Source organism: Odocoileus virginianus, chromosome 11 (genome assembly GCF_023699985.2).
Source record: "Odocoileus virginianus isolate 20LAN1187 ecotype Illinois chromosome 11, Ovbor_1.2, whole genome shotgun sequence".
Taxonomy (NCBI): domain Eukaryota; kingdom Metazoa; phylum Chordata; class Mammalia; order Artiodactyla; family Cervidae; genus Odocoileus; species Odocoileus virginianus.
The window spans coordinates 9503491-9528909 of record NC_069684.1 but is presented as its reverse complement, the minus strand read 5'-3'; the positions used below and the strand labels follow the sequence as shown (position 1 = coordinate 9528909).

Genomic DNA, 25419 nt, shown 5'->3' with positions numbered 1-25419 from the left:
AAATTTGGGCTGTTTCCAGTGTTTTGCTCTTAAATTCTTTTGCTATAAACATGCTCATAGTGGTTTCTTAGAACATGTGTGTTTCTCCTGGGTATATACCTGGGAGGGGAGTGGCTAAGTCTAGATGAGAGCGCTCACTGTTCTGACAGCCAGCAAAAACTGCTGCACCTTATTTCTGTCCACTGAACAGCCTGAGGGGACGGGAGCTCTGTTCTCACTTTGATTATAGACCTGCAGGGGTAATAAACATTGATAGAAAGGATCGGGAGATGGTGAAGGAGAGTTTTCCAGGCCAGTCTGACTTTCAGCCATGGCCCTGAGCAGCAAAGCCAGAAAGGAGTGGAGGCCAGATGGGGCACCACTGTTGGCACTGGGCATGTGTGTGAGGTGGGGCTGCCCTTGACCAGACCAGTCTCAGGCTGCGGCTCCACTGACATCACAGAATCCACTGTGACATCATAGCCGGGCTGCGGGACCTGGAAATGCAGAGAGAACGCTGCAGGCCGTTCTCAGGTTGTATGGTTCTTTTATTTAAGCTGCAGTAAGGAAGCTGGCATACGCTCGCCAGGGATATTTCCCTGAACCCTGGTCCCCTTTGAGCTTTCAGCTCTAGGTCCTATTGATGAGCTTCAACTGTCACTGTCTCCATGGCCTCGGATGTCACGCTCCCAGCGATTTCCAGCCCCTGGCCACTCTCTGTTGTCTCCATGATGGCCTCCATTCTTTTCCTTTCCACCACCTTCTCCAAGAGGTCCACATCTTTATTGTGTGACAAGGCCACTGTCTTGGGAGTGAGACTGGCTCGGACATTCCTCAAGAAAGAGCTGATCCTGCTGAGTCTCTTGCTGCTGGACAGTGAACTCCCGGCAGATAAGCTCCGGGACTCCTTGGTGATGGGAGCGTGGCTGATGCCTTTGTGCTCCGCGCCCCGCTTGCTGTCGCCCAGGCGGCCGTGGCCTTTCTCCTTTTTGCCATCCTTCACGGCCCTCCGGCCGCCTGAGGACCTGCCGGCCGTCTTCCGAATCGCCTTGTCCCCCGCGGGCTTGGGGCGGGTTTCGGCTGCCCCGCGGGGACGTGAGCCCCTGAGAGCTCGCTCCTTCTCCCGGTGTTCCTTCCTCTCCCTTCTTCCCCTGCGGGCCTGCGACACCCGGGGCCTGTCTTCCTCTTCACTCTCTCGGTCTTCCTGCGGCAAGGCTGAGATGAGGGTCCCCTCGTCGTCCTCATCGGCTTTTCGTCTGGCGGTCTTCCTGGTGGCCTCCACTCCAACCGTAGTCACGCTGGCTTCCGGGGAGAGGCTGGTGGACGTGCTGGAACGGTACTCCAAGTTTTTGGCAGCGTGTGCCAAGGCCGTTTTCCTGGTCCTCAGGGAGCTTTTGGCAGCGCCTGCCATGGCTATGTTGCTTTTGCTTCCTCCCAGGCCCTTGGTGACGGTGACTTCAAGGGCCGTGCTCCGCTCTTCAGAGGCATGGGACTTGGTCACGTTCAGATCACCCTCTGTGGCGTCTGCTGAGGCCACCTGCGTCATCGCCCCCGCTGCTGACTCTTCGTGGAGCTGGCTGGGTTTGGTGTTTGCCTTGGCCCCGTCAGGCCCAGGATCGGGATTGTAGAAGTCCAGCTGGAGGCCCTCCCCTCCGGCAAAAGCTGCAGAGGTGGCCCCGGCCACCTCGGAGCCCGCGTGGAGGCTCCTGACGCTTACCTGGTCCTGATCGCCCCGGCCTTGGAAATCCACGGCCGCCGCGGTCCTCCTGTCCTCCTCGAACACGGGCATGCAGATCACATCCCCCGCTGGAATGGCGTAGGTGCTGCTCTGGCAGTCCACCGGCGGCCGCAGGAGGTAGACGAGCTTCTCCCAGTAGGTGAATAGGTCTTCCCGCGAGTCCAGCGGGGGGCACAGATGCAGGTAGCAGGAGCGGCCAGTGGCGAACTTCAGGCGCAGCTGTTGTTTCTCGCGGTCGTGAATGGAGATCCTCACGAACTTCAAGGGAAGGAGCCTGGTGAGCTCTAAGGTCTTTGCAGCCTTGCGGCTCTTGGCCTTGGTGGTCTGGCCGCGGCCGTGGTCATCGCAGCCGGTGGCCGGCCGGGCCAGTAGCATGACGTCTGGGAGGGGAAGGAGGGGGCTGGTGGATGCGATGCCCACGGTCACCATGCGGACGCGGTTGTGCACGTCGATCACTTCTCCCCTCTTGGTGATCTGGATAAAGTCGCTCTCGAAGATCGGGGCATACTTGAATATGTCGTACTCACCCTTGTGCAGTTGCCGCTGCAGTTTGCCCCTGGTGGTGGTGAACAGGCCTGCTCCGGCGCTGCTCTGGGCCGTGTGATACGGTAGCAGAGACTCCGGGCTCATGGCTGGCTGTGATCACGACAAGCCTCCCTGGTGAGGTGGGCCCCTGGGTCTTCCTTTCCTTGGCCTTCTTGGTAGAAGAGGGAGCTGCGGTCTCCTGTGTCATGCAGGCGGCTCCACAGCAGGTCCCCCAACCCCACCACACCCCACAGAGCCTCCCAGAGGCAGCGGTGGGGGTACGGGCACGGGTGATCCCCGTGAGGATGCTGCAGGGCGCCTGGACCCCAGGCTGAGTCTCCTCAAGGCTGTTGCAGAGGTGTGGTAGGCTCCCGCTCAGCCTCACCTCACTTCTGCTTCTGGCTTTTTGTCTCTGCGAGAGGCTGTGAAACTGCAGTCCTAGTGAAAGAAGTGACCACTCTCTCAGCCTAAACCCCCTGTGCGGCCATATTTATCCTCACTGTCCTTTGTGACCTGTCGCTGTCACATACGCCTTTGTCCCATCCCTCAACCACCCCCTCCAGGCAGGGCCACCCCATTGCCCACAGAGGACAGGTCCATCCTGCCAGGGACTCAGGCAGGTACCAAAATAAAAATGTCTTCAAATGGGAAAGTTTTATCTGGTTCTCTTTTACCACCCCCCACCCCCCCACAAATTCAGCAACTGGATGAAGCCTATAGGAATGTCAGAGGATGGGATGCATTTGAGCCATTTGAGCTCATGGTTTAACTATATCGAACAATGTAGAATTGGCAGTCTCAGTCCTTAGTCTATCCATTAATAAAATCTCAGTAAACTTGGAGGTGATTTTAATAGTAACATTAAAAATTGCTTCTCCAAACCCATGCAGTGTTCTTGACGTATGGTCGTAAGAGTCCATTGAGTTTATTGCTGCTACTGTTCCCAGTTCACAGGTGAAGAAACTGAAGTGCTATCTCTTAGATCTGATGTTAGCAGAGGCAGGGTTTGAATGCAGGTCTACCTGATTCTTAAGCCTTTGTTCTGAATGCTACAGTACTTAGCCTCACAAAGAAAGCTTGGGCCCACCAAATGTATTCACACTGGACTGGTTTAACTACCTTTACAAGAAGACCTGTTTTTAGAATTTGAATAATTCTATGTGCGTATATATGTTATGGAAAGAACCCAAGGCAGTATATGGGCTGGATTGGGGATTGAATTATCCGGGAGATCGCCTCAGATCTTCCCCAATTTCAGTTGAGTTGCTAGGTCGTATCCGACTCTTTGTGACCCCATGGACTGCAGCACACCAGGCCTCCTTGTCCATCACTAACTCCCAGAGCTTACTCAAACTCATGTCCATAGAGTCAATGATGCCATCCAGCCATCTCATCCTCTGTCGTCCCCTTCTCCTCCTGCTTTCAATGTTTCCCAGCATCAGGGTCTTTTCCAGTGAGTCAGTTCTTCACATCAGGTGGCCAAAGTATTGGGTTTTCAGCTTCAGCATCAGTCCTTCCAATGAATATTCAGGACTGATTTCCTTGAGGATTGACTGGTTTGATCTCCTTGCAGCCCAAAGGACTCTCAAGAGTCTTTTCCAACACCACAGTTCAAAAGCATCAATTCTTCAGTGCTCAGCTTTCTTTATAGTCCAACTCTCACATCCATACATGACCACTGGGAAAACCATAGCTTTGACTAGACAGACCTTTGTTGGCAAAGTAATGTCCCTGCTTTTTAACATACTGTCTAGCTTGGTCATAGCTTTTCTTCTAAGGAGCAAGCGTCTTTTAATTTCATGGCTGCAGTCCCCCTCTGCAGTGATTTTGGAGTGCAAGAAAATAAAGTCTGTCACTGTTTCCATGGTTTCCCCATCTATTTGCCATGAAGTGATGGGACCGGATGACATGACCTTAGTTTTTTAAACGTTGAGTTTTAAGCCAGATTTTTCACTCTCCTTTTTCACTTTCATCAAGAGGCTCTTTAGTTCCTCTTCACTTTCTGCCGTAAGGGTGGTGTCATCTGCATGTCTGAGGTTACTGATATTTCTCCCAGCACTCTTGATTCCAGCTTGTGCTTCCTCCAGCCCCGCATGTCTCATGATGTACTCTGCATAGAAGTCAATAAGCAGGGTGACAATATACAGCCGGATGTGCTCCTTTCCCGATTTGGAGCCAGTCTGTTGTTTCATGTCCAGGTCTAACTGTTGCTTCTTGACCTGCGTACAGATTTCTCAGGAGGCAGGTAAGGTGGTCTGGTATTCCCATGTCTTTCAGAATTTTCCACAGTTTGTTGTGATCTACACAGTTAAGGGTTTTGGCGTAATCAATAAAGCAGATGTTTTTCTGGAATTCTCTTGCTTTTTTGATGATCCAATGGATGTTGGCAATTTGATCTCTGGTTCCTCTGCCTTTTCTAAATCCAGCTTGAACATCGGGATGTTCACGGTTCACGTACTATTGAAGCCTGGCTTGGAGAATCTTGAGCATTACTTTGCTAGCATGTGAGATGAATGCAATTGTGCAGAAATTTGAACATTCTTTGGCATTGCCCTTCTTGCTTTATGCTTGTGCAGACAGCCCCTGCATGGAAACCTACCTCTTTGCTCTCAGCACATGTCCTCCCATGGTGAGTTGGGGGATGGGTAGCCTGAAATGTAAGCTCCAGTTCCAAGACTCTGCTAGGTGCCCTCCCGGAGGGTAATATCTCTCTACTGGGCAGAAGTTGTTTGGAAGCCTTGACACCTATAGGGAACACGTACTGTTAGACACCCTGCCTCACTGCCACGCTCACAGAGCTAATCACAGAATAAGTGATTTCTAAATTGTGACTTGAAAGTTCTGAGAAAGGCCCCTGCTCCAAATTCTTTTATCTGCAGTTTGATGCTATGCCTGAACTCCCACCTTAGGGAGTCATACCTTCCATTAAATGTACACAGATGCCCATCAAAAGATGATTAGATAAACAAAATGTAATCTATCTATGCCGTGGAATATTATTCAGCCAAAGAAAGGAATGAAGTACTGATACATTTTACGACTCGGATGAACCTTGAAAACATGCTCAGTGAAAGAGGCCACATATTAAAATGATTCTATATCTATGACATATCCAGGAGAGACAAGTCCATAGAGACAGATATTAGGTCAGTGGTTCCCTAGGGCTGGAGGGAGGGGAGAATGAGAAGTACTGGGTTTTTGGGGGGGTTGATAAAAAGTTCTGGAACTTGATAGTGGTGATGGCTACATGGTATTGTGAATGCCACTGAACTGTACACTTTAAAATTACAGTTGTGAATTTCATGTGTATTTTACCACACACACACAAACATTTCTGCTCAGAAGCTTTATAGTTAAAAAACATAGGTCACCTATGTTTAGAAAGGTCACCTGTGTGACCTTGGGCACACTACTTAGCTCTCCACTTCCTCATCTGTAAAATGGGGATAATAGTTGCTGTGAGGATTAAATGAGATAATGTAAAGTATTGAGTAGCATTTCTCAGTAAATGTCAGCTATTATTAACGTCAGTCTCAGCTGGCCCTTTAAGCCTCGGTGTGATTTCCTTCCTGACAGCAGTTTTCCGTGAGACAGAGAAGCTTCTGTGGTTAGAGCCATGGTGAGAACTGAGGATTTTCACTGGGCAAACCTGGCCTCCTCGGAGGTTCTTCCTCAGGCAAATCCATGAACCATTTCAATATTGTAAAGTAATTAGCCTCCAACTAATAAAAATAAATGGGGAAAAAAAAAACACTACTCCATCGAGAAACTGCTTGAACCCCACTGAAGAGTACAGGATGGAGAAGATAGGAGAAGCTTGCTGTGGGTTTGGATTTCAGGTTTATTCAAAGCCTGTGGGAGAAATTAGGATAAAGACGGAAAACAGTCAGCATTTTAGCTTCTGGCAGAAAGTGGAAGCTTTGACCCCAGAAACCCTGTCCTGGGCTCCCCCTATGGCTGTTATACCCGGAAGCAAGAGTCAGGCCAGATCTCAGGAAAAGACACGGGGACAGGATGAGGGCAGGAGACAGGGGGTAGGGTGCGCTCTCCATGTCCAGCCAGGGTGACATTACCACCCCTGCAGGTGATGGCCCGAGGAAAAGGCCTTGTCAGCCAGGCGTCTGACTCCAGCAGAGGTCCCGTCCAAGTTTATCCTCTCAGAACACTCACCTCCCCTTGCTGCTGAGTGTGAAACAAGATGAACTAAGCAACTTGATGGTAAATACATATTAACCCCTCCTTTTTTTCAAGTGGAAACATAAACTTGGTGACTGACAACAAAACTATTTTTAATGCATTTGTTCAAAGAACTTGCAGCTCCACTGATGATTTACAGTGCGTTTCTCAGATCACTTTTTCTTGCAAAAGCCACCTCCCCCTTCCTTCCGCTCTAATTCATTGTTGTCCATGGCAGCTTTAAAACTGTCTTGAGTTTCCTAACAGCTGATTGGTGGCACAAGCAGAAGGTTAATGCAAGGAAATTCTCCCCCCCCCCCAAGATAAAGAAAACAGATTATCTCCTGAAAGAAGCAGTGAATGGTACTTCCACCAGATGCTCTGTACAGATTAGGAACTGCCCCTGAGATGTAGTCAAAACAGCAAAATTAGGATACCTGTGTCTCAGGTGATAGTTTAAAGGAAATAAACATGAGTTCAAAGGAGCAGGCTCCATCCACATGTATGAACAGTCAACAAAGTCAGGATCGCTGTGTAAAACGGCACTGATGTCAGAGAAGCCGATTTTCATTCCCAGCCTGTGAGTGTCAGGTGTGTGCGCAGGGCAAGTGTAAGGGACCGTGACTCTGTTGGAGACCTAAAGGAATCGCATGCTCCAGAGATTCCAGAAAATTAGGTGGACTATTTCCTCTGAATTATCACACCTTCCCGTCTGAAATTATACTCTCTCTTCCTCCTCACCGTCCTTTTCCAAACTTTGAAATGCTTATTTGCAACGCTGAGACACATATTTGGACATTATAAGAGATGTAATTAAAGTGAAGCCTTCACGAAGAGTTCCGCCACAGATTGTAAGGTCCAAGTTGAACAGCAGGTATACATGTTAGGCCTTTGTATATTCAGAGAAACAGGTAGTTCAGATATTCAGATTTGATATAAAATTTCTACCTTTGTACCAAAAGTCTAAAGGATATACCTGCTGCTGTGTCCCAGTGTTTGTCAATGAGAGATTGAGCATTAGAATCCAGAAATTGAGGAATAGGGTTGAAAGTCAAAAAGCCCACATGGTGGCACCCCAGAGAACAAAGAACACTTGAAGAATAGTCAAAGCTCTGATCACCCCCTACATCACCATCTCCAAAGGGGAGGAGAGGAGAATGGTTAGAGCTCAATGAACAACTGATTTAAAAGAACAGAAACCGCACCATACTTTAGTTCACCATGTCTTTGTTCCAATATTTATTATATTGACAAGTTAAGAATACTAGGATAAATAAGTAATATTTTCTCTTACAGAAAATTGTAATGATACTACTGAGTAGGATTAAACACTCTGAGGATTTCACAGAAACGTCAGAATTTAAACAGATAGTAGCCAGAGACCTCCTGGCCAGTGTGAGTAGACTTTCTCACAGCTGTAAATGCTCTGGGCCAGATTTCTACAAACATCTGCATGACAGAAACGATGCCATTAACATCTAATAATGCTAAAGCCTAGGCATCACCTGGCTTCAAATGCGTGTCCACTGAATGTGGTTCTCAATCGCAAGAACAGGAAAAGTGGAATATTCTTTGGCTCTTCCAGCCTAGAAAAAAATTCCTGACCTAAGTCACCGAGCAGAGACTCCTAAGCCTTTGGAAGCTGGACTCTTGTTTCTGCTTTCTTCCTGTGACTTTATAACTGAGTTTGCAATAGAGGGCCTGCATTAATGCCTGAGAGCCAAGCGGAAAAGGTCTTTTCTGTTGGCACAAAACTGTACTCAGTGCTGCCCGGCCCAATTCTCTCCTCCCAGGGCTGGCGAGCCCTTCTGGCCACCTGAACACTTAGCAAGACACTGCACGTGGCGACAGCCCCCCAAACTCTCAGAAACCAGGTCTGAGCTAAGTCACGAAAAAGTCACAGCGGTGTCGTGCAGCACAAACATCAGTAGAGCACACGCCTAGTTTTGAAACGAACGCCTTGCACACAGCAACTCCTGTACAGAACAGCGTATTTGCTAGAAAGCACAACCCTGGCCATTGCACAACTTCACGAGATGCCATTCTCACTCCATGTCCCCTACAAGTGACAGTGGCGGCAGCAGCGGAGGAGGTGGCCCCACCCCACCCACCCAAGGTTACAGACACTTCTGCATGGATCCTAATGGTGGGAGTCCTGAATTTTGCAGAATCCAGATGCGAGGGAGGCAGGACCCTAACTGGGGGTCATCTGGAGAATCCAAGGATGGCCGGGATGTTAAGGCTTAAATCCTGGAGTGGAGGCAAAAGATGCCCTTGCCCCGGTCCAAAGTCCACCCTGGAGTGGAGTGGAAAGGCCCGGCTGAGTCATGGAGGGCACTCCCACCTTGATGGTTCTTAGCTGCTGGGATTCAAGAGGTGCATAGGAAGTCAGATCTCCAATGGCTTCAGGGTTTCGGATGTAAAAGGAGGATTTGATGAGGACTCCCCAGTTGCTCCATACCACGGCTGCTTAGCTCTGCAATGTTCCCTCCTTTATCTGTTGGATAAAAAGGTTCCTCTCATCTTCTGGAGTCCGCCCATTCTGAGCCCGGACAATACACGTGGGCCGGTGCAGGTTGAGCATGTATATCAAATGCTGCTTCTCGTTTTTGAGCTCCTCAATTTGCGCCTTCAGCTCAGCATTCACACTCTCCAGCTTCTCCGACTCCTGGGTCACAAGCAATAGAGGTATTAGGAAAGGAGCCAAGGGAACTTCCCTGGTGGTCCAGTGGTTAGGACTCTGCTTCCACTGCTGGGGCCCGGGTTCGATCCCTGGTTGGGGAACAAAAGTCCCACAAGCGGCCTGGTGCAGCCCAAAAAAAAAAAAAAAAAAAACAAGGAAAGGAACCAAGGTCCAGTGAGGAAGGGGTGGCCTGCTGGTGGCCCCTGGATGGCAGGGGCAAAGGCTGGAACACATCGGGGCTCATCAAGTAGGGAATGGCCTGCAGGGGAATGCTGTTGGTGCCCTCTATGAAGCCCCACAAAGCTGGGAGAGCAGCGTTAGGTTTGAGAGAGTCCAGAGCTTGGAGAAGCCTTTGAACTTAGAGCTCCTTCAGAGATATTCTGGAGTTTCCACTCAAGGTGGAGGCAGGCTGTGACCCTAATAGTAATGGAACAGCTGTAGAACCAATAGCAGAAACCTCCTTTGTGAGAATCAAAGAGCCCATAGGCAGATCATCTGGACGGGAAAAGACCTTGGGGGCTGGAAGGAGATCCAGACTCAGTGTTTATAGTCTTATATGAGTCTCTGACTTCACTGAGAAGCTCATCTCCACAGAAAGAATGTACAGAGAAATAAACAAAATGTCTTAATTTTCATTGACCCCCCCCCCCCGCCCCGCCCCATGCAACCTGTGGAACCCAAGTGAAGACTCTGCCCTGGCCTGTCCTCACTTGGGGAAGGGGACACAGCCACTGCAAAGACTGCACCAGGGATCTGCTCCACCTGCCTGGAGACACCTCTCCCACCGGTGTTTCTCCCTTCTGGAAGGGGAGAACGCAGCTGGAAGCACAGACTATCAGCTGCGCCAAGAAGGGCTGCAGAGTTAAGAACCAGGTAAGAATGCAAAGAAAGTGTAATCTCTGCCTGTGGATCAAGGAAATAACTTTTTTGAAGAGGTTAATTAAAGGCTTTTCACAGTGAGCCAAATGAAAGCTGGCAGCTTCCTTTTCTCAGGAAAATGGGCGAGCGAAGCCCCTTGAACTGGACAGACATATCCGACAGCCTGGAAGCTTCTGGACACATATGGACTGGCTGAGGATGAATGCGGGCATCAGATGATCTCGTTTTTAATTCATACACCGGCATCTTATACATCCAGATACATTTATCTTACTAACAGCTTTACTCCTTCCTCATTCTGTAACTGGCATTTCTGCCACCAGCTACAATGTCCTTCCTGGGAAAGCACTTTCGGGTGGAGTCTTTCAAACTCCTCTTGCTCATGGGACGTGAGGTTGGAGGGGGCCAGGTGTGAGCAAGGCGGGGGGGCAAGGCAAACAGGCACTCACTTTCTGAAGGCACTCTGTCTTTTCCTTCTTCTTGTTTCGGCACTTGGCAGCTGCAATCTTATTTCTTTCCCGTCGCCTCTTTTTCCTTTCATCTTCTTCAGGCGCTACCTGTAAAATTCAAGAGGCACAAGCTTAAAGGAAGGCCAGAAATTCAACCCACCTCAAATACACTGCCTTTTATTTCCAGCTAAAACTGACAGACTGGGGTAGCCCCGAAGAATTCAGAAGAAGTAAAGCTCTGGACTTTTGCATGAAACCTTAACACATGCGCACATACTCAAGCACATGCATGCACATGCACACACTCACACTTAAGAATGAATAGTGGAAATCAAAGATCTGTTAAAATTATATTGTCAATACTAGTAAACTAAAATTTTGCCTTTAAAAAGCATTTACTTGGATTTTAAAATAGGAATTTGATACTCAAAATAATAACGATGGTAATAACTGTAATCAACTAGAGCAAGAAACAGATTTTGTTCAGTAAGTATGACCTTTCCCCCAGAATGACCTCAGGAGCATCACTTCGCCACCCATTCCCCCTGCCTCTTTTACTCATATTCCATTCATCTCCATCGTCACCTGCAGCTCCTAGAGAATAGGAACCCAAGCCTATTCCTCAATCAAGAGGCATCATCAGCCCATGGCTTGGTGCCACCTGGGGGTGGAGAGCTAGAACTATCCACTGACTCAAGCATTGATGATACTTATCTCTCCCTTGGAGCCCCACCCTGAGTCAGCCCTGGAATCCTCAGAGAAGAAAACCCCATCCGGCTTTAGGATCTGGTCCTCCATGGATGATCACTCTGACTTTGTCTGAGGACTGATGGTGAATCAGCAAAGTCCAGTTTCTGGACTGACTCAGAGACTGGAGTCCAGCTGGAGTGAACTCACAGTGGGCAGAGTGGGCGATGGTTTAGGCCACTAATGTCAGGCCTTGGCATGTCACTTGTCACTGCTCCAGACAGATGGAAAGGACATGGGAGCCCCACCTCAAATGGAAGAGACCCTGGACCACCATGATCACCTCATATAAAACTCTGGGTTAGATGATGCTAAGTTAGCTTAGGCTGAGACAGAGGCTTCAGAACATAAGGAAACCAAGCCCAAAGGGGAAACACAACGAGAGGAACTTCTACCCTTTATGTCTTATATCCTAGAACCACACAGGCAGACACTGGGTTTAGGCTAAACTGCCTTTGAATCTCAGCTTCACCGCCTATCAGGTGTGAGCCCTTGTGCAAGTTATTATGCTCTTCTGAGCTTCAGTTTCCTCATTTGTAAAATGGGATCAACCATCTTACCTACCTCACAGGGTTGTGATGAGGGTCAAATTAATGTCAATAAAGCCCCCTGCACAAGGTTTAGCTTATGGTCAGTGCTATGGAAACTTCAGTTATCATCAGTAACTTCATCATAGATATCTTCATCAAGAAATCAGCAACTCTAGTATCTCCTTTGCAACTAACCCTACAGATATTTTTGTAGGGGGAAGATTCAAAGTTTTCTCATAAGAGGAAGTACTTGAAAGTGAGCAAATCTCAAGAGTCACACTGTCAGACACGGAAAAGCCTTTCCAAGGGCCATTTAGTTCAACCCCGTCACTTTTTAAGAAGAATTTATTTATGAATTTGTTTATTTTTGGCTGTGCTGGGTGTTTTTGCTGCAGGCAGGCTTTCTCTAGTTGCAGAGAGCAGGGGTTACTGTTTGTTACAGTGTGTGGGCTACTCTTGTTGCGGAGCAGGGGCTCCAGGCACTCTGCTTTCAAGTTTATTTGCTCCACGGCACGTGGGATCCTCCCAGACCAGGGATTGAACGCGTGGGCCCTGCATTGGCACGTGACTTCCTAACCACTAGACCACCAGGCAAGTCCCAATCCCCTCACTTTATGGACATGGAAGTAAGGCAAAGAGTGGCCAAGAGTATTGTGCTCAAGGAGGCCCAGGAGTCACCAGCTCATGGTGACCAGACTAGCAGGCTGCAAAACTAGATGTAAACCCAGGCGTGCGTCTCTTTATCCCACATCTTCTCTGGGTCACAGCTGCCTTGTCACCCCAAGCTGCCTTCCCAGAGGTGACCAGGACCTGGGGAGGAGGCTCGCACTGCCCAGACACACAGGATGCCTACAGGGTTGTGAATTACAGTCACCACCAAGGAGACCAGAACACTCAACTAGGCCATTAGGTGCATCCTCTTCCCTCTAGAAAAGTCCACTTGTTAAACTGATCTAAGATCAGAAGATGACTGGATGAACACAGAAGCAGAGTGGATGAGAGGCTTTAAGGAGTGTTTCCATAAAGAGGCCAGCTTCTTCCTTGGGACAGCCCTCCACATATCCTTCCAAAATGCTTTCTTTCTTTCCATGGGCCCCACTACTTCCATGGCATCTTGTTATCCCAAGGTATTGTTTAAAATTATTTTTTGTTGGAGTAAAGCCACTTCTGTTATCTCAAGATATTTAATTAGAAAAAATTTTTTTAAATTTTTTCCTTGAGGGTCCCATGTTTCACTGTCCAGTGTTGAACTGAGCACCAGTGACCTCCTCTGAGGTTAATTAGGGTACAGCCAATGCCCGTTAATAATGTCTTATGGATACAGCATCATATAGCATCATCTTGCCTACCAGTCACTGGATGCTAACTCTCAGCCAGGCCCTCTGCTAGACTCTTAACAAATGCCATCTTATTTAATCCCTTGGATCAATTCTACGGAGGAGACATTATTACCCCCTCTACCTCCCTTTTTAGAATCATAAAAGATTCCCCCCAACTTCCTTCTAAACTCAGTTCTTTTCTGGCTAGGTCCACTACCTCTTGCCCAAAGGCACTGATCATTGCAGATAAGTGGGCCAGAAACATTCCCATCTTGCACCCAGGAGGGCAAGGCCAACAGAACAGCGGAGACCTCAGCTCCGAAGTCCTTGAGAGCCACCCCAGCATCGCCAGCAACCACCTCCCAAACTTCTCAGCACGCGGCTATTACCCCGGCGTCTTATAAAAGGTTGCCAAGTGGAGAACCGCACAGGTGTCAGAGACAGAAGTGAACTTTGGTCAGAACCTGTAACAAGGCAGTGAGCATGGCTGGCTGGTCCTTGCTCGACAGTCTGAGTTCTTGTCGTGTTGAAAACCATCACTGCACTCTCTGCTTCTTCAGAACAACTGGGCACAGACGGGGATCTCCTACAGATTCATGGCTTTCCATACCCTCCACACACTGATGGCTTCCAACACTATCTCCAACCCTGACTCTCCTCTAAGCTCCAGGCCCAATATCCAACCGTGGCCCCCTGCCTACAGCATGCCTGGCGCAGGCGAGGTGTGTGACAGGTAAGCGCGGGAAGAACGGCACCCCTGGGAGAACCCACCTCGGCTTTGGTGACTGACATCTCGAGGGGCCTGCCGCTGACGGTGACCGAGTCCAGCGCCGAGGACATCCGGTGGCAGAGGTGCTTGTTCTGGATGGCGAACCTCAGCTCTTCCTTGACAAAGGGTGTCAGATTAGCAAAATCCTCAAACACCAGTGACCCAGGAGGGGACAGGCAGGGGACGATGGCAGAGGCACTGACTTCCGAGGCAGAGACCTGGCCTGGGTGTTGAAGCATCATTTTGCTGAAAAGACACATGGAAACCCAAACTACTTCAAGGATCTGGGGGCTTGGGATCAAGTCCCCCCACCCTCACCTCCGCACCTGCAACCTCCAATACCCAAGTCCCACCTCCCACCGCCAGGGGAAGGTCCCATTAGCCCTCGGGTTTCTGCTTTGTTTTCATTTCACACCACCATGTCTTAAGTAAAACAGGTTCTTAAAATACGCAGTTCAGTGACGTGGATAAAATGCCTGGTTGAGGTTTATAAGGGGTGGCGTTTCAGGCTATTCTGAATTCACAGGAGCTGTTAGTGTTGGCTGGTGTGCATATATGCAAAAGTAGCCTCAAACAGTCCTGAAAGAGGAAGCGCATTAAAAAAAAAAATCAGAGAGACTCTTATGTAACCCCATGTGCAGCCTCTTTTTTCAAAAAGAAACTCGGACGGTATCTGAAACCAAGTAGAATCTATCTGTGAGTGGTAAGTAAAAGCAAGGAACGGGGAGCTTGAGTTCAGGAAACCTCTGAAGCCTCTCCCTGGGCAGTCGGATCCGAGTCCGCGAGTGAGGACAGTCACGGAGGCGGGTGTGCTGTTTCACCCCAGCTGAAGAGGGACCGGGGCGTGGGAATTCAGGTCACCCCTCAAGGTTAGTATTGGGGAAGCAAAAGACCCCAGAGCAAAGAAAAGTGAGGCGCTCAGAATGTGGACTTTTTTTGAGGAAGTGTTCAGCCCTGTGATGGTTGGAGGGGTGTGGCTGGGAGCACAGGGGGCTAGGACTGGATCTGGCATTAGGGAGCAGTGTGAGACCTGAGCTTAGCCTCCATCTGACAATCGTCTGGGAGCCCCTGCCGCATCGGCTCAGAGTCCCGCTATGGATCTTTCCAGAACCTGACCCTGGCTCTGGCTGTTCCCAATGCCTGCCGACCGCTGGAGACCATCTGACTGAATACGTGAAATAGGTGAGAGGCGGTCAAGGTCAAATCAAATGGCCTCTGAGGTCCCATCTATCTCCATCATTCTACAGCCCAGGGAACCCCAAGGGAAAAGGTGCGGGGAAGGGGCAGAAATAACGGGTCCACGGTTCCAGTTTGCAACAGCCCTCCGTAAATCTCTCCCTGCCAAATACTCCCTCCAGGAGTGGGCAAGCCCCTCATCCCTGCAGTCACTTCTGCAGGGGCGATGAATGTGGATATTGTCAGGGTGGGCGGTGCCCTTGGAGCACCCCTCTCCATGTGGGAACCTACGGTCATTAGCCACATCCCACCAGACAAGAAGCCCTTTGGCAAGCTGCTAACGTTTCCCAAGTGCCTCCTTCATACCAGAAACCTTACGTGCACTATCTCACTTCACCTTCATGAGAACCCTCTTAGGTCCCAGTCCCACTGTAGAGACGAGGTGACTAACATTTAGACAAGCTAAACAATTTGGCCAAAGTCACAGAGCTAGTAGGCGGCAGCATCAGGATTTAGAATGAAGTCTGACTCCAGAACTCATGCCCCCACTTTACAGAATATAGCATATGATTCTTTATGTTGCAAAAGCAAACAAAAAACCAGAGCACAGTTTTCTCGGGGGTTGAGAGCAGGTGTGGGGACGGGGGGAGGGCCCTGGAGCTGAAGGGATGGACAAGGAGACGAAACAAAAAGCTACGGAAAGCTTGAACTCTGAGATGAATTCCTGAGCTTTCTCTGCCTGGGTGCACACTCGGGCTGCCCCCTGAATTCAGGGAGTGTGTGTTAGGGCATCTTTTATCCACAAAATTCCCAGACGGGTCAGAACGTCAAGACTAGAGGCCCATTTCCTCCTCTGTCATCACTCTACCTCCCAGAACCTTCTCTCTCCTCTGTGAGAAAGAGGGCTAGTAACAATCACCCTATTTTCCCAGAGAATTGGGCAAGGCGTTGACGAAAGAATACCTGAATATGCTCTGGGAAAACATAATGCAACTAGGAAATATGTTATTACTGGGCCTCCCAGGGATCTTTCCAACCCAGGGCTGGCTCTGAGGGGGTCCAGGTAGATGGGTGGCTGGTCACTCTCTCTGATCTCAAACACTTAGTGAATAGAACACCCTGACCTCTACATCCCCCAGTGGATCCAAGATCCACTGATGGAGGCAAGAATTTCAGGTCAACAAATACCATCATTGTTGACTATCCAAAGAAACCCAGGAAATGTATGAACTGACTAATTCTCTCCCAGCCACATGTCATGAATCAGAACTGATGCTCTCCTATCAATTTAATCCCATAATCTTAGGATGTTGGGAGGAGACTTTTCTGGCAGGTACTAACCTCTGAGAAGCCAGCTTTCCAAAGCCAGAAAGACTTAAGATCCTCCCAGGCGTTTGTGTTTTCCCTACCTTTCCAACTTTATTAAAAACCCAATAGTTCAGGAATGGAATTCAGAGCTACCACTGGGCTGGCCTTTGTTTGGAGAATTGCACGGCTTGCTTCCACACAGGCAGTTTGAATTCCACTGCAGTTGAGTGTGGCTCCATTTTACCTCCCAAGTTTATTAATGAGCTTTCAGGGCTTGACGTCTGCTGTTTCGGTCTTTTTCTCCCTTCTCAGTATAAAGTCAGCAGTCCTGATGAAAGAAACTCAAGAATGCCAGTGGTATGCAATGTCTTTACGAAAAGCATTGGGTGGGCTTCCATGAAGATGCAAACTGGTTGTGAAAATGTTTAAAAGCTTTTCAGAAAGTAAAGCAATGGTATCTGTAGAGATTTGGGCTTTTCCTGCACTCGGTTAATATTCAGCTTCTTGAGATACTTTCTTTCAGTGTCCTATTTTTTTGCCTTTTCATACTGTTCATGGGGTTCTCAAGGTAGAATATTGACGTGGTTTGCCATTCCCTCCTCCAGCGGACCATGTTTTGTCAGAACTCTCCACTGTGACCCATCCATCTTGGGTGGCCCTGATGCTGGGAAAGATCGAAGGTGTGAGGAGAAGGGGACGACAGAGGATGAGATGGTTGGATGGCATCACTGACATGAGTTTGAGTAAACTCTGGAAGTTGGTGATGGACAGGGAAGCCTGGCATGCTGCAGTCCATGGGGTCACAAAGAGTCGGACACAACTGAGCGACTGACCTCAACTGAGACACTTTCTAGTTTTTTGTTGCCTTGTTCTCTTAAAAGTGTGATAAGCCTAGACTCAGCTGTGTCCCTGAGAAGAAAAATGAAGGTAAAGCTTCAGTTTTTCAGAAAGTTGAGACCCTTGAACATCTCCGTTTGGAGAAAAACATTTCAGAGGATTTTCTGAGCTGACTTTCTATATTGATCTTAAAATTGTCCAGACTTGTTACAAAGAACCTGCATTTGGCTTCTGCATCATTATCTCTAGTCAAAAATCGTGTCATATCATCAGTAGTTTCATCATTTTCAAGAAAGTGAAACTTTACTCATCTATGTCTCTGACTGGAAATTCAGCTCCCAGATTTTATTTCCTAGTAGCTGCTACTACATTGAATTTTCACTTTTAATTTTCATCTTTTTCCCACTAAGCACTGCTTGTAAAACATAGTAGGGAGCCAGTTCTTTCACTAACTTCCTATCTTGGTCTTTCTCCTAGCCCACTGGAAGTGGGCACATAGACACTGCAGTTGTAGGTGGAAGACTAGGCATCACGACAGAGATGATGCTTGCAGGCCTACCTACTACCATTCACAGGCTGAGCGCTCAGTGCTATGTTTCCTGGACCTCAGTCACCTTGTCTGTAAAGAGAGACCAGTACTGACTGCCCCAGTCCCTTCACAGAGCTGTCAGGAAGACCAAACGTGAAGGTGGATTTACACACATCCTGGGAAGCCATTATTACTGTGATGTGATCCACTTTCCCCCATTTCAAGGGGGTGGGGGTGGGGGCTCGTAATGTTCCTGTTAATGAAATTAGGTCCTATTAATCAGAAATTAACTGGAGCCCTTAAGAAACTCAACTCAGTCACAGCTTCTCTTGCACTCTGATTGACCTCTGGGCTCTGACACATCAGATCAATTCCACCCCACTCTGTGCTGGCACCAGCTTGTCTCCACTGGTCTTAAGTACTTGAGAAATAGCCAGCTCTCACACATGAAGCCATTTCTGGTTTGGTGTCCTGGCTGTGTACTTCCTCCTCCCCGGGCCGAGTAACACTTGGAACCACTGACCCTGTCCCCTGCCCAGCCCATCTGAAAAAGGAAGAAATCATGAGCTCTGTACAGTGGGATAGACACCCAAAACTAGAGTCATTTAAGTCAGATATTCATTTTGCAACGGAGTAAAATGGGGTCCAGAAAGGTAAAGTGACTTGCCCAAGGTCACCATAAAGCTGGTGAGTGGCCCGGCCCAGGTCAAGCTGTTGACCTGCTGTTCATTTTGCTCCATCACCAACAGAAATTCACCATCGTGAGGATCAACCAAGAAGGCAAATGGAGAAGAGAGCCAATGGCCAGGTAGATGAAGGGTCAACAGCCTGAGGAGCCTGTGCCCACAAGAGAGGAGGCTTTGATAGGATTAAGACAGGGAAGGAGTATGGGGATGGGGGAGGAGAATAATTGAGAGAAAAGACCAAGGGGGAGAGAGAGAATGGTGGGGTTAAGACAGGAAGGATCCAGAGGCTGCCACAGGTGCTGGGTGCTGTATTTTATCTACACTGTGCCCCTGGAGTGCTTCCTGCAGTGCTGTCTCTGAGACCATTTAGACAGTAACAACAGCAACCCAGCCGGGTCTTCATTCAGATAATCCTTACAGCAACAGCTTACCTGTTGCAGTGTTATTCTACAACAAAGGGGAACTGCAAAACAAGGGGACAGTCATACCAATTTCTCTTTCATTTAAACTGAAAGAGAGGGAGGCCCCCGAACAGATGTGACTGTCAGCCACACTGAAATAGATGCATTCAGAGAGCACCCACATTTTCTAGTGCCCAGCTTATTTTTTTCTGGCTCTATTAAGGGGTGAGCAACTCCTTCACAGGAAAGGAAGCCTACTGTGATTTGGTAATTAAATTAGGGGAAAGAAAACGGTTAGGAGGAAAGGAAGTAATCTGAAAATGGGGTAGGGGGAGCAGAGAAGGAGAACCATCCAGTGGAAAGCACCTTGGGAAGGGAAGAGATGCCCCGTACAGAAGTCCTTTTCCCCTCACTGCCTCAGAGGCTGGCCCCTCCTAGGTCGCTTTTCTTTCAGTTAACACCACTCTAGAATCTGAAAACCTTTATCCAGAAAGGACCAATGGTTACCCGGTCCAACTAGCACCTTGTGCTCGCAAACAGGCGGAGCGGCCAGGAGCCTCTATATGGCCACACCTCCCCGCTGGGGATGCTGAGGCTCCAAGACACTAAAGGCAGTGCAAGTTTCAGGGTCCCGGGCCCCTGGATCACAGATCCCATCCCTCAAAGATCTCAACTGGCTTCGCACTCTCGCTTTCCCTCCTTCCCCCCATGTGGGTCTCTCCGGATGAAAAGCAGAGAAATCCGCGAACCGCCAGAGGAAGAGACCAGAACTGGAGTCACAGGTACGAGAGAAAAGCGTGTGAGAAACTTGGAACAAGAAGTCTCCGGCACCTGTACCCGGCGCGCGCTCTCCGCCTTCTGCCCCAGGGCAGCGACAAGAGCGCGCGCCACCTCTTAAAACTTACCCAACTAACTTTCGCCGCTGGCTACCGGCGCGGTCCTACGGCCCCGCGCTCCGGGGAGGGCAGGGCGACCCCCAGCGGCCGCGCCCGCGACCCCGGCTCGCCCATTCCTTCCCCATTCATTCCGTTCCGCCCCTGGGGCAGCCGCTCCGCGAGCCCCGGCCTCCGCGCATCTCGGGAAAGCTGGGCTCAGGAGTAGCAAGTGTCCGCGCACCGAGCCAGGGATGGAGCCGGCTGGCGAGCCCGATCGGCTCGGCCACTCTGAGCACCCACCGATCTGAGCCCCTCGATCGCGCCCGGAGAGTAAGTAAACGCGAGGGCGGCGAGGAGCTGTGCTCCGACGCCAGCGGACGACCTCTCAGTTGCCAGGAACGTTTCGCGCCCCGAGTCAAAAGAGAAAGTTCTTTGCGAGAAACTTTCTAAAGCTCGGAGGAGCAGCGGTGGCTGGGAGAGAGATTCAGCCAGAGTTCTTTCGAAGCTAGAAGCTGAGGGGCAGGTGCCGGGGGGGGTGGGCACGGGGGTCGGGGACTGGTTACTAGAGGGGCTCAAAGATAATCAAAGCAAGCCATCGTCGCCGCGCTCACCTCCTGTATCCACTCGGGGCGGCCAGGGTCCGGAGGGCGGGCAGGCTCGGGGTGGGGTCTGGCTGGCTGGCTAGCTGCGGGGCCGGCTGGCGAGCACAGGGGGGCTCACGACCGGCGCGCGGGCTGGCGGGTCCGCTGGGGCGGCGGCGCAGGGTGAGCGCTGTGCAGTGCGCGCCTCTCTGCGTGCGACTGTGGCTGGCAGCGTGTTGCATCACCCGTTTTATAGCCCTCGGGCTGGCGGCGCGCCCGTACACTCTGGGTTAGCAATCCCAGGCTGACGTAATGCTATTAATAGCTTCCCCGGCGAACCAGCAGAACTAGGCTGGGCCTGAGGGCGGGAGGGGAGAGCGGGGGGCGGGGGAGGGGCCAAGGAGGAGGAGGGGAGAAGGGGGACCGGTGATGCAAGCTCTGGGAGGAGCCGGCCGCGACGAGCTCTCCCGGGACGCACGCACCCGCCCGCCCTCTCGCTCCATATCAGGACCGGAGCCGCCCGGGCTGGCCGCCAGATGTGCGCACTCCAGGCATGAGCCAATGGTGCCCGAGCCAGCGGCATGACTCCACCGCGCTGGCATCTCTCCCTCCGCTAGGCTCGGGGGGGGGGCGGGGGGCGGTGAGGTCGGAGAGGTGGGTCCTGGACGCTGCCCAGACTAGGTGAGACTGGGAAGCTAGAAACGACCTTTCTCTGAAATGCGTGGTCATTTTCTGGAGCTTCGGGAAAGTACACCCCCTCCCCTTCGCTTCCCCGTCAAAAGCCTCCCTTTCAAGTAGGGGACGGGGTCCGAAGAGAAGTGTCATTTCCCCAGTGTGGGAGAAGAGCTCAGAGGCGCCCTACGGTGAATCCACACCGTTACCCGCCGGGGGTGACCTCTGCGGCCGGGACCGTGAGAAGATCGACTTGTCAGCGACCGGCGGGCACGGTGCGCCCACGCCCGGGACTCGCAGACACCCTACATGGGCGCACACGCGGAACCGCCTCCCGGCGGCTTGGGAACCCGACGCTGAGGCCAGGGCGAGCGGCAGGGAATCTTTTTTTTAACAGCCAGAAAGCGTTTGAAATTGAGAGTGAAACGAACAAGCCCGTGAAGAGATGAGCGACCTGGAAAATCAGAGTCCCCTCAGAGAAGGGCTAAAAAGTAAGGTTGAAGCCTAGAGACTAGGAAGAAAAGTAAAGAGAAGGTGCTTTGGTCTACTCGGGCCGGGCCATGCGGGCGTCGCCCGGCTTTCTGGCAGTGTTGCGGGAAAATACACCTTCGGCTTTCGCGTGTTTTCCTGAGCCCAGAGAGGATCGCGCGGGGACCCAACCGCCCGGGCTGGAGACGCGTTAACCGCATCGCAAATTAGGCCCTGCAGCAGAAATCCTTTTCTCACTAAAGTCGGGAGGCGGGAAGGGCGGGATCTCGCGGCCCATTCTCGAGCCGAATCTTCATCAGAACTGGATCTGAATCTTAAAATCGAGTTTCCAGTTCTGATTCCCCGACCCCAGCTGTCTAGGACCAGAGACCTTCTCAACTGCTCATGGACGAATGTGGGTGGAAGCGAATGTGGCCAGTTCTGTTTGGCACCTGCGGGAGAGGGAGATCTGCGCGCCCGTGGGGTTTAGGGGTACCTGATTGCACCTGCCTTTAGGGAGAGAGAGAGACGGTCCAGGGTCCTAGTGTGGCAATTTGGGGTAGGAACTAGAAGGCTCTAGGAGCACAGACCGCTCCCACAGCCCCGCCCCACTCGGCTGTTAACAGCCGTGATGGAAGGGCCTCTCTGTGTCTATCTCCCTCCTTTACACAGAGTCCCGCACCCGAGGGGGCTCGGCCCGTCTCCCCAGCCTCTCCGATTGCCCAGAAGCTTGGGATAGATACCCTCAGAGCTATAGGTAAAGCTGAGCCCCCAGCACCCTGATTCCTCTCCCCAGAACCAGAGCCTCATCGGGACACACACCCGCCCCCCAAGCTTCGGGGCCCAGGACCCCGCGGAGAGCGGCCTTGGAGGTCGCCCCCAAACCCCAACCCCACTTCCGCCCCCGGCCCGTCGGGTAGCCTGGAGGTCCTACGCAGGGTCCTAGGGGATGCCTCTTAGGACCTCAGCGAATTTCCAGCGAAGTCGCGCGGGAAGCGTGGGGCCGTTGTTTTTGCTTTACTTTTCACCCAGGTAACGGACTTCCCGGCCCCACCTCCAAGCCCCCACACCCCGCCCTCCTGCCCACGCACCCGCAGGTAGACCCGGGGCGGCCAGGTAAACCCCGGGCGTGTCCTAATAGCCCGTAGAACACCGCGAGAGCAGGAGGAAGGGCGTTTGCAAATTTGCATGAAAGTCATTTGAGCGCCTCTGCATATCTTTTCTAGCTGCTCGTCCACTGCCCTCGAGTGACCGCCACCCTTATAAAGCGAAACAAGGAGATGGGGGAGAACCCGTGAAAGCTACCCGCTCCCGCCGCCCCCCCCCCCCCCCAGTTTTTTTTCCCCTTTGTGAAATGCCTACAGAAATCTTTAACCAGTTTACATTTTAAACTAGGAATCCATTAATACACCCAAGCCAGATTTGTGGAGGTTTATGTCCTGTCGTTAAGAGGAAATTCAGCTTGGAGCGTAGGTAAACAAACAGCCAGACCAGCCTCCGCAACACAATACCACAGAAGGGTAATTAAGCAAGAAAAGTCCACAACCCCAGGTCGGTTTATTTTTATTACCATGGTACCTCCCGCTTCTCTCGCTAAACCTGCTTCATTCTAATAATTCTTGGTTCTGAATACCCAAGTCACACCTGGGTAGAAACGCTGTCAGCTGTTCGCAGAAGTCTGAGCGTCGCCCTCCCACGGAAACTCGAAAAGCGATAAGAATCTTGACAGAGAAGTCGGTCCACCCCCTTGTGAATGAAGCTCTTATCCAAGGAAAACAAAAACGACTGCTGCGCGCCTCCCTGCCCCCAGCCCCCAGGAGGACTTCGAAACCTGCCTGGGTGGAGAGAAACACCGGGGAAAGAGCCGGGGAAGGGGACAGCCCCAGGGTGTGTGCCCCAGTGGGGTGATGATACCTGAGTTCTCTGCGTCCTCAGTTTACCCTGACTTTGAACCCACCCGTGTATCATCTAGGGGAGGGGCAGGAGAGGATTCTCAGACCACAGGGCTTCTCTGCACAAGGCAAAGAATGCCTGTCCCCTCCCTGAGAAGGAAGCCTGGGTAGAGTTATGTCAGGGGTTAATCCTAAATGAAAGAGGGTTAAGCAGAGACTTGAATACTGCTGAGGTTTTACGCTGGAGAAAACGCCTGGGGAATCCACATTCAGAACCAGCCCCAGTATGTTTTGCTGAGTGAGATAAGAATTGGAAACTTCATGTTGGGGCAAGTGCAAAAGGAAGGGGAAAAAGTTAAAAGGGGAGGGGATGGAACTAGGCAGCTAAAAACAGCCCACTGTGGCAACCAAATCTAAACATCAAAACATTTGCAGGGAGCCAAAAGAGAGGAGGGAAAAAAAGCTCAAGAGATATTTAAAGGTTTTAGCAGTTTCTTTAGTCCAGGGAATAGTCCCTTCCCACTCCTTCCCCCACCCTCCATTATTCTTCTTCAAACCTCCAGATTTTATCTGCTCACAGCTCTAGAGAGCCAAGTGAAAGGCGAGGGAAAGAGCACTCGGAGCCCTCTCCTTCTGGCCCAGCCCACTTCTGCACCTCAGGAAGGGAGTTCTGTTCTTCTCTCTTCTGCTTTCCAAAACCCACACTTTCTATAAAGTGGATTTGCCTGGGGAATTACTAACATAAGAGTCTTCTCCCTCAGGAAACACGAGGAGGCATCATATCCTGGGCTCTGAAATGTGGCAGGTGGCGCTTTGATTCGGGATTCAGCCCATCATCTTGTGGCACGTCTTCAGCCGTGTCGTCTTGGATAAGTCATTTCACTCTCTGCCTAAGTTTTGTCAGCTGAAAAACGGCCCTTATAATGGCATCTAACACATAAGGATCCCCTGAGGATGGGATGCACAGCCAGTCTTCGGTAGTGGTATCATTAATTACCAATCAAGGGAGGCATTCTGGGGAAACCCCTGAGTCTCTCCCAGAGCCCATTCTATCTCCCTGTCTGTGCGCTCAGTCGCTTCAGTCGTGTCCGAGTCTTTGCGGCCCCATGGGCTGTCGCCCGCCTGGCTCCTCCGTCCATGGGACTCTGCAGGCAAGAGTACTGGAGTGGGTTGCCATGCCCTCCTCCAGGGCATCTTCCCGACCCAGGGATCAAACCCAGGTCTCAACATTGCAGGCAGATTCTTCTACCATCTGAGCTACTAGGAAAGCCCTTCTGTCTGCCTAGTCAGTGGCAGAATTGTGGATGAAGCTGAGCTACATCCAGGAAATGACCATCTTCAGGGGAGCGGGGCTAGGATGCCTCAAAGAAAACAATAAGAGCAATCCCCGCTTTCCATCCACACATTTTCCTTCCTTTCTCCTCCTCTTCCTCCTCCTTCTCTCCCTTAACATTTCCAAGGAGTATTTCCAAGGAGTTTTACCCACGACTTGGTGCCTTGCTAGCTAGGAGGGGCTGTGAGAGGAGTATCCAAGGCAGAGATTGCATCTTTGGGGAACTTCTGGTATGTAGTCCATCTTTTGTGCCATAGACACCCACTTTGGACCACAGGACCAAAGCCTAGGTAGCAGCTTTTTGCACCCAAGAGTGGGGATCCTGGAGCCCTGGGACACCTGAGTCCCTGAACTCTGAGGATTATCAGGATGTGGGAGACCCGGGACCCAGTCGAAGTTTCCCCTCCAGCCAATGGCGTGACTTAGTGCAAGCCATAAACACTTCTTCCATGTTCCAGTTTATAAAATTTAGTTCATACTTACTATCAGCTGAAGGAGGAAATGGCAACCCGCTCCAGTATTCTTGCCTGGAGAATCACATGGACAGAGGAGCCTGGTGGGGTTACAGTCTATGGGGTAGTACGGAGCAGGACATGACTGAAGCGACTTAACACACACTCATTGACTCTTTAATATTGACTCCCTCCAAATTGTTGTAAGAAGCAGTGAGATAGGGCTTCTCTGGTGACACAGTGGTAAAGAATCCGCTTGCCAGTGCAGGAGACACCTGGGCCGGGAAGATCCCACATACCGCGGGACAGCTGAACCCATGTGCTGCAGCCGCTGAAGCCCGGATGCTCTAGAGCCTGTGCTTCGCAATCACAGAAGGCACCGCAGTGAGAAGCTCTTGCACCTCAACTAGAGAAT

At 50.8% G+C, this 25419-nt stretch overlaps 2 protein-coding genes across 4 annotated transcripts; both read right to left on the bottom strand.

Moving 5' to 3' along the window:
* Window positions 1–506: 506 nt before the first annotated feature.
* Window positions 507–2823, bottom strand: GARIN4 (golgi associated RAB2 interactor family member 4). The gene has a single exon (XM_020870051.2). It carries the CDS (start codon window positions 2345–2347, stop codon window positions 617–619), a length of 1731 nt encoding a protein of 576 aa, XP_020725710.2. The 5' UTR covers window positions 2348–2823; the 3' UTR covers window positions 507–616.
* Window positions 2824–6510: 3687 nt separating this feature from the next.
* Window positions 6511–20387, bottom strand: ATF3 (activating transcription factor 3). 3 transcript variants are annotated; one of them, XM_070473906.1, is made up of 5 exons: window positions 20218–20385; window positions 13998–14040; window positions 13797–13910; window positions 10430–10537; window positions 6511–9086 (listed from the first exon to the last, which is right to left on the bottom strand). In XM_070473906.1, exons 2-5 carry the CDS (start codon window positions 14034–14036, stop codon window positions 8889–8891), a joined length of 459 nt encoding a protein of 152 aa, XP_070330007.1. In that variant the 5' UTR covers window positions 14037–14040; window positions 20218–20385; the 3' UTR covers window positions 6511–8888. The 3 variants fall into 3 exon arrangements, with proteins under 3 accessions (XP_070330007.1, XP_020725709.1, XP_070330008.1); XM_020870050.2 differs by having other exon boundaries at window positions 13797–14040; window positions 20218–20387; XM_070473907.1 differs by lacking the exon at window positions 13998–14040 and having other exon boundaries at window positions 20218–20275.
* Between the last annotated feature and the right edge of the window lie 5032 nt (window positions 20388–25419).